General features: G+C 61.1%; 1 protein-coding gene across 1 annotated transcript in view; it reads right to left on the reverse strand.

Moving 5' to 3' along the window:
* The window catches only part of LOC103771584 (TNFAIP3-interacting protein 1-like), an 8,232-nt gene extending 901 nt beyond the window's left edge, over positions 1–7,331 (reverse strand). The window contains exons 1-15 of the mRNA XM_008938885.1: positions 7,162–7,331; positions 6,008–6,130; positions 5,609–5,691; positions 5,324–5,392; positions 3,193–3,384; positions 2,906–3,000; positions 2,747–2,828; positions 2,417–2,509; positions 2,157–2,222; positions 1,686–1,821; positions 1,481–1,605; positions 1,033–1,155; positions 601–726; positions 220–300; positions 3–62 (exon numbers count right to left, since the gene is read on the reverse strand). Of these exons, the coding sequence (XP_008937133.1) occupies positions 3–62; positions 220–300; positions 601–726; positions 1,033–1,155; positions 1,481–1,605; positions 1,686–1,821; positions 2,157–2,222; positions 2,417–2,509; positions 2,747–2,828; positions 2,906–3,000; positions 3,193–3,384; positions 5,324–5,392; positions 5,609–5,691; positions 6,008–6,130; positions 7,162–7,294 (1,587 nt within the window). The 5' untranslated portion in view covers positions 7,295–7,331. The remainder of the gene's footprint in view (positions 1–2; positions 63–219; positions 301–600; positions 727–1,032; positions 1,156–1,480; positions 1,606–1,685; positions 1,822–2,156; positions 2,223–2,416; positions 2,510–2,746; positions 2,829–2,905; positions 3,001–3,192; positions 3,385–5,323; positions 5,393–5,608; positions 5,692–6,007; positions 6,131–7,161) is intronic.
* Between the last annotated feature and the right edge of the window lie 1,076 nt (positions 7,332–8,407).

An 8,407-nucleotide genomic window follows, 5' to 3' on the forward strand; every position in this document is an offset into this window, starting at 1 on the left:
ACGGGGCAGGCGGGGCCCAGGGGCCCTGGCAGCGGCTCAGCGTGCAGCCTCTCTCCAGAAGCCTGTGAGGAGCCCAGGGAGATGCTGGGGAGATACCCAGGTGCACCCCTCCCCACTGCTCCACTTGGAGCTGCCCCTCTAAGGGGTGGTGAGGGCTGAGGCCAGGCCAGCAGCCCCCAGCCCCTCTGCCCCTAAAGGGGTTTCCTCCTCCATCCCCACCTGTTTGTGCTGTTTCAGCATCTTCTTCAACTTCTCCTTCTCCTCCTTCTCCCTCTGGCAGTCATCCTTGGAGGCTCGCAGCTGGAAGGAGGGTTAGTACAAAGCCCACCCTGCCACTCCCCCAAGTCCTGCAATATCCTATGGGAATGCCCACACCAGTCCTCTCCCACCAGAACCCCAGGAAACCGACAAAAGGAATAGACCAGTAAAAAGAGATGCTCTGGTAGGGATAAGTAGCAGCAAACCCACCCCCCTGGCCTTTCTGTCCCTTCCTGCAGCCCCTGCTCCGAGATGGGTATGAGGTCTGTGACACCAGGGATGAGCCCCTCTGACACACAAAGGAGTCTCAGAGTGCCTCCAGCGGCCCCCAGCCCTGCTCACCTGGTTGCTGGAGAGGACCAACTGCTTCTGTAGCTTTTCCAGCTGCTGCTTTAGCTCTTCCTTCTCTTCATTCATCCTCTCCCTGTCACTCCGCTCCCGCTGGAAGTCCTCCTCAAAAATTTTCACCTGGCAGGATGGAGATGTGCCTGGCTAAGGGTAGTCACCTCCCTCCAAACACCCCCGTCGACGTGTTGCCATCCCTGATGCCAACACCAAGCCTTGGGCACACGGGTTGGCAGGACAGTCCACGGCTGTGGTCCTTCCAGCCTATGGCCTGGAGAATGCTGAACTCGGTCCCCAACTCTCCAGCACCACAGCACTGACATGCACCAGGGCTGCTGGGCTGCTCCTGGCCACACTGTGGTCTTTGCCGGGGATGTTCAGGACATGTAGCTTCCTCCCTCCCTCCAGTAGTTCTGCATCCTGTCCTACCTGCTGCTTGAGTAGCTCGTTCTGGGTCAGCAGCTCCTGCTGTGGCACATTCCCCATCGGCTCCATGGTGCTGGTGAAGATGGGTGGTGGAGAGGCCTGGACATTCAGGGCCTCCTCTAGTGCCTAGAGGAAGAGGAGCAGGAGGGAGGGGGTCAGAGTGAGCTGCGGTGCCTGTGACACTTCTAGAGGACCACGGGCATGTGCCCAGCATGGAAAATGGGTATAACTGGGCAAGAGCAAGTTGGATTACAGACCCCCCCCTGTTCCAAAACCCCCTTTTCTGGGAGCCTAGAGGGATGTGGTGAGCATCTTCTGACACGAGGTCCTGCCTGGGCAAGGACCCAGGCAGGAGGGGGTTGATCAGAGTCAGTTTTGGACTTGAGAGAGGAGAAGTGCTTGGAAAACATAAAAGACTTTTTGCAGGGAAGAGTTGTGCTCCAGCCCTCACCTTGTTCAGTCTCTGGATCTCCTTCTCCTGGTACTCCCGCTGCCTGGTGACCGGAGCCAGCTGCTCCTGCAGGAACCGCATCCTCTGCTGCAGGTCCCTCACCTCCATGGCCAGCCTCTCCTTCTCTGCCTGCAGGACCCGGGGGGAAGATGAGCCAGGGCAGGGTGACGGGGCCAGCAGCTCCCTGCCACCCTTCCCCAGGGACTCGCCTCCTCCGTTTCAATGCGGGACTTGGCCAGCAGCAGCTTGCGGTCGAAATCCCGCTGCTTTTGCTCCCGCTCCGTCTCCAGCTCGGTCAGTGCCCTGCGGGCCTCAGCCAGCTCCTGGTGCAGATCCGTGACCTGCCGGGGAGGGGAGTGAGGACAGTCACCTGCCTGGAAGATCCCACACTCAGGGGGAAGGAGCCAGAGGCAGCTCCAAAACCTTCCCCTGCACCTGGTCTCCTCCAGCACCCAGCCCCAAGCACCCAGCCCTACCTTCTGCTCATACTTCTGCTTCATGGCTCGGAAGTGCTGATCCCATTGCTTATTCACCTCCAGCAGCTGCAGGGGGAGAGGGATGGCTGAATGGGAGCCCAGCCCCTGCCACACTCAGGGGGAAGGAGCCAGAGGCAGCTCCAAAACCTTCCCCTGCACCTGGTCTCCTCCAGCACCCAGCCCCAAGCACCCAGCCCTACCTTCTGCTCATACTTCTGCTTCATGGCTCGGAAGTGCTGATCCCATTGCTTATTCACCTCCAGCAGCTGCAGGGGGAGAGGGATGGCTGAATGGGAGCCCAGCCCCTGCCCCGAGCCACCCGTGGCAGCCTCTGGCAGATGGAGATCCTGGCTCCAGCAGCACTTCCCTGCAGCTCCGCAGCCCTGTCCCCGTCTCCCCGTGTCCCCGCTGCCCGCTCCCCCCCTCCTCGGCAGTGCCTCCCTCCCAGCCTGGTCCTCACCTCCCTGCGCTGGTGCTCCAGGATCTTCACCTTCTTCTCCTTGGCCTCCAGCTCTCCTCTGCCCGGCACCTTCTCCACCGTGGCCCCGCTCTGCTGGACGCGCACGGGGGGGACCCTCAGGGCTTTTGTGGAGGCTGTGCCCGAGGCCAGCTAAACTCAAACCGGTTCCCCTCCCACGGCCTCCCCCATCCTCATGAGACCCTGAGAAGACCTGCTTGTCATACTGGGACAAACTGGGGACTCGACTGAATTGAGGACACCTTTGCTGATGTGTCAGCGGGCTCCCCGCCTCCTTCCCAGCGCTCTCCAAGGGTGACACTGCCTCCTCACCTGCTGCTGCTCCGCAGCTTCCCTCTTCCCGCTGTCCTGGCTGCTCAGTGTCACCATCCTCCGCAGCTCCTGGTTCTCACACCTGAAGGCAGGAGGGATGGGTCAGTGGGAAGAAGCACCCAGGACAACCCTGTGCCCCTCCTCAGCACCCACCCTCACCTGAGCTTCTCCAGCGCCTGGTTTCTCTGCTCCAGGTCCCGCTCCAGCTTGGTTCGCAGCTCCTTATTCTCGCTGTGCAGTGTCTCGCAGAGGGTCTGGGGGGTGAACACCAGCAGTGTGAGGACCGTGGCCAGGCCCAGAGGCCTGTCTGGCCGCCCACTTCCCACCAAGCTGTGGCATGGAGGTGGGTGTCCACCTCAGTGTGGACAGAAAGGGCTTGATGGAGAAAAAAAAATGAGGGGGGAGAGGGAAAATTCCCCTGAAGATCCCAGCCAGCCCTCACTCACCTGCAGGAACGATGTTCTCTGCTCATTCTTGTGCACCTTGGAGGCCAGGCGCTTGAGCTCGGAGGCCATGTAGCCCATGCGCATGAAGACCTGGTCCTTGCTGGCCTCCTTGGCACAGCCACTCAGCGTGTTCTCCAGCTGCTGCAGCTGGGGCAGCAGGTTGGCATCCTCGTTGGGCAGCTGCTCCAAGCCCTGGGGATGGGATGAAGCATAGTCAGATCAATTCAAGGAGCATTACAAAGGTCGCTCTCAGGGCGGGTCAGCCTCCTTCCCCAGTCAGGGCTGAGGCAGGCAGCTGAGACAGCAGCAAGGTGCTCTGCAACAGCCTTTGGTACACTGAAAAACTGTCAGCGTTGTAAATGTTTGATTCCCGGCCACTGGACATGGGACACCAAGTCCCTGGCTGGAAGGGGACATTGCAGCAGCAGCTCTCCCAGCCCATGGATTCCCTGAATCCGTGTCTGAGCAGCCCACACTCCTGGCTCACTGATAGCAATGGAGTCATCTCTACCTCTCGTTTCTTTTCCCCCAAAACTCTTCCCCTTGGCACCAAGACTACAAATCCCAGCTCCTGAGAATGTCCCTTTGATGTATGCCCTGGTCTGTGCTGGGAGCCGAGGTTTGCCATGTGATGGGTGGTCTCACCCCTGTCTCCATCTTCTCCTTCCTCCTGTGCTCTCTCTGTGGCTGCTGTGCCACTGCAGATGCCAGGCACTGGAGCCTGGGCTCTTTGGCAGGCAGCAGCCAAGAGGGTGACACATGGGATTTAAACGGTGGCCAGGAGAGCCCGGGTCAGGGCACACCCACCAGTGCCAGGGCACACCCCCACCTATGCATGAGGGGTGTCCCCACCAGGCTCCCTCTGCCCTGGCGTGGCTGGGGAACTCCTCTATTGCCTAGGAGACACTGGCAGCACAGGGGCCCAGCTGGCACACGTGGAAGTGCTGGCACACCTTTGCCCGCCCTGCTGACTCAGCCCGACGCCCATGGGAATGCCCCGAGTGCCACGGCGTGTGGCCAGAGCCTGGCATTTCCCCAGAGCCCTGGCCCTGGGGTTTACAGCCCCGAAACTGCCACGGAAGGGTGTGTGCTTGGCACAGCATGGTTCCTGCTGGCAAGGGCAGGCAGTGAGGACCCAAGGCCAGCCAGAGCACCTGGGAGAGCCTGAGTGTGAGTACGGGACTGACACTCGGCTCGGGCACCAGCAGCCAGAGATGCCACCCCATTTCCCATCACCCCATGGCTGCACCCTAGGAGGGTTCAACGAGACTCAAGCCCTCCGGGAGCCTCTCTGGACAGTGCAAATAGGGATGTGCAATGACAGCAGATCCTCTTACTGGCACTGTGCTGTGCAAGCTGGTGTTTGGCCTCCTTGGGCTCACCACCCCTCCTCCCCTTCCTTCCAGCACACAAAAAGCCAGAGGACAGGACAGGGCAGTGCCAGCCAGGTTGACATTCTAGTGGCAGCAAACGGAGCACAGAGATGCCTTGGGTGGGGCAGACCCTGTCAGCTATCATGGGTCTTGGAAATGTGGTCCTCCCACCCAGTGCAGGTGTCTGCAGGTGAACATCAGAGCATCACTGGCAGCTCCTTGGGAGGTCACAGCTCTTCCTGTCACCGTGGCATCTGGAGACAACGATGTCCCCATCTGGCTGGGGCTGCTTTGCAGGTCCCGTGCCCAGGCAGCCCAACCAGGTCACTTGTACTTGTGAGCCCTTGCCCTTGAAGGGCAGCCTGCACATTATTCCCTCTCCTCACCTTGGCCAGGTGAGAGGAGTGATACATGCTGGGGCACACACACCACCACTCCCAAGGCCTCCAGCCCCAGTGAGATGTGGGAAGGACCAGCCCCAGGGCTGTGTGGTTCCCTCATCTTTCTCAGTGGTGGAGGCTGGTGGTCTGGCTCTGCTCTCCTGGGAACCTCCAAGCACAGTTTATCGCTCCTCTGCACTCTGCCCCAGGGCCACCCCGACTCGGGTGTCCCAGCCCCACCTGTGCCTGCTGGCAGCTGTGCCACGGGCACACTGCACACCCTCCCATGACCCTGGTACCACCATGACCACACCAGCAGGTTCCAGCCTGCACCCACCACCCACCCAAGGCAGCCCCACAGGCCCCAGGGCCACTCACCGCTGCCCCGCGCTCCTGGGGAGACCCTGGCGCCTCCACAGCGACCACCTCGAACTCCGAGGAGGATCCCTGCAAGGGGGGCAGCCAGGTCAGGCCTCCCTGGGGAATGGCAACCCAGGCTGCCCACTGCCCCGAGGCAGGGGCCACTGGGAGCACAGCAGGACCCCTGCGTTCAGATTTGTCCCTATTTCTAGAGGCTAAAGGCTGCCTCCTTTTGCTTTAACTAGACAGAGAGTCTCTCCCTCTGGCCATACCAGCACCAGCTCTTGCATTCACCAGACTCACACTTGGAGGAGATTTCCGTGCTTCTGTGTCAGGCTGGGTGCTGCCCGGGGCAGCCTGCGTGGAGCTGGGGTCAGGGCCGACGCCTGTGGAGAGGGGAGAGGAAGAAGCCATGAGCCTTTTTGGGAGCACGGCCTCTCCCTGCCTGGCATGGGATGCACAGAGCAGACATCCCAAGAGGTTAGGCACTGGTGGGTGGTTTCTACCCCAGCTATGGGGACAGCACAAAAAAAAATCTCCCTCCAGGAGGAGGGAAGACAGCAGTGGTTTGATACACTCCAGAGATGACAGTGCTGCAAGGAACCTTCATGAAAGTCTCCTTCACACCCTCCCGCTGGGTGTGAAGGCTCAGGATCCTGAGCCATCAGGTTACCCCTCCCCAGCAAGCCTTGCATCTCCTACCTCCAGTTTCCAACAGGTCCTCCAAGGAGGATGATGCTATCAGCATTTTATTGTCCTTCACGAGGTCCTCCGCCTTCTGCCGCAGCTTGGTTGCCTCCACCTGGGACTCCTCCAGCAGCTCTCCTGTTGTGGGCAGAAGAACGATGTTCATTCTCCCTCCCACAGTGCCTGCCCTGCAGCACCCCCATCCAACACCACCAAGCCTCCTGCTTGGGTGTAGAAGTGCCCAGCATGGTCCTTCTTCATCCAGAAACATCTTTTCTTGGCCAAATTCAATGGCTAAACTGTATCAGTGGCTCACTGGCTGCAGAGTCCCCTCTGCTGACACACAGAGGACTGGTTGAAGCACTGCATCTCTCAGAGGCCTCCTCTGATTCCCAGAAGAGATGAATTTAAGCCTTAGTGGTGGACCCCAGGGATCCAGCGTGCCTGCTCAGAGTTCTGACCCTGGCAATGCAATCCTCTCCCCACTCCGGGTGGCTACTCCCACACCAGTGGGTCCTGGTCCCAGGTAGGGGCATGGGGACATGACAGGAACCACGAGGTAGGTGGAATTTTGGCAGCAGAAGCAGGGATTGAAAGCGGAAGCTGGGTCACGAGACCGAAAGCAAAACTGGGGGTGGGTGGGGGAAGGCATTCAAGGAGGAGAAAGAGGGTGGCACAAGCCAGCTGGAGCTGCAGGGAGCACCCAGTGCTGGGGTTTCTTCGAGCAGCACCCGGGAAAAGCCCCTGACCTGACAGCAGTTGCGGGAGGTGGGGGCTCTCACCAAAAGCAGAACAGACCCCAGCAGCCGTGACCTGCCACTGCAGGGCTCCAGAGCTGACCTCGCTCCATCACTTCCCTTGTTTTCCCAGCCACTTATCCCACTGTAAAGCACCTCAGGAATTCAGCAAAAGCCTTGCTCCCTCTGCACCAGTGTGGAAAAGCCCAGACATCCTGCTCGAGCCCCCAGGACGGGAAGACCTTTACTGCTGCCCCAGTGCCAAGACCCTCAGCTTCCCAGCACCCTTCCAAAACAGAGCAAGAAAGCCCCGGGCTCAGTGGGCACAGGCTGAGCCACCCCACAGGCGACCCCCATCCCCAAGCCACGTTACCGATGGACTTGCTCCCCCGCCTCACCCCACAGGCGACCCCCATCCCCAAGCCACGTTACCGATGGACTTGATCCCCTGCATCTTCTCCTTCAGCCGGGTGTTCTCCTCCACCAGGCGCTCAAAGGCGGTGGGTCCGTCCTCCCCCGAGCCCCCGCCGGGGTCGTAGATGCGGTAGGGTCCTCTCCCTTCCATGCCCGCCGTTCAGTCGCCTGCTTCCCCGCCTGGCATCCTGGCAACGGGGCACAGGGTCACCTTCCTCTGGCCCCAGACAGCCCGTGGGCCCTGGGTCCTGGCCGTGTGGGTGCCGGCAGCTCCCCAGCCCCCGAAGGTCCCAGGTGAAGGGGCTTCCCCCTCCCGCCCTGCTTGGGGTGATTGTGCCGGGCTGACTCACGGCCATGAGAAGTGTCACACGAGGAGGCATCACCGGCAGTGCCACCGGGGGCTGGCTCTCACCCCTGCGGGGGATGGGAGTCCCCGAGGAGGTGGCAGCCGCCTGCTCCTGCACCCCAGGAGGGCTGGAGACCCAGCCCAGCAGCACCCACCCATACGAGAGCACACCTGGACACCATCACCACAGGAGACTGTTGGGGGCAGAACGGGTTTTGGGGTGCTGTTTGAGAAGGGGCAGCATCTGCAGCTCCATGAGCCTTCCCGTGCAGCCGGTGGGTGGTTTGGACAGCATGGGGGGATGAGCCCCAGCAGCCAGGCAGGGCCCCACCCAGCCCTCCAGCTCAGCCAGAGCATAGGGCTGCCAAAGGCAGAGCCTGCAGAATCGGGGCACAGGAACGGCCAGAGGCAAAGTTAGAGGGGAGGAACCACCTTCATGCATCCTGCTGTTTGTGCTTTTAATTCCTGGTGATTGTGGGTGGCCTAAGGCCTCCCCCTCCCCCAGGTCTGGCCTAGGATGCCTGGGCAGGATCCTGGCTCCACGGCTCACCCATCTCCTGGGGGTGATACAGCAGCTGCTGTGAGTTACAGCACAACTGAGCACAAACGTCTCCCCTGATGCCAGCCAGAGCTGGGGTGCTGCACCCACGGGCACCCCCAAGTGCTCTTCCACCCAGCCAAGGCAGCTGGGTGCTCGCAAGTGGGAGGGGGGTGAAGGGGGCATTTTGAAAGGGGAAGGGGGAGTAGCCCATACCCGAAACTGTCTCAACCTCAGACTAATGCTCATGCCACGAGCAATCCGGGCTGATCACTGGTTTAGATGGCCGGCCTGCCAGGGAGCAGCAGGGACTTTCCAGATGACAACCACCACCTGGCAGCACCCGCCAGCCCAGCGGCCAGGAACGCCTGTGGCAGGGG

This window comes from Merops nubicus, unplaced genomic scaffold (genome assembly GCF_000691845.1).
Source record: "Merops nubicus isolate BGI_N331 unplaced genomic scaffold, ASM69184v1 scaffold30244, whole genome shotgun sequence".
NCBI classification, from domain to species: Eukaryota; Metazoa; Chordata; class Aves; order Coraciiformes; family Meropidae; genus Merops; species Merops nubicus.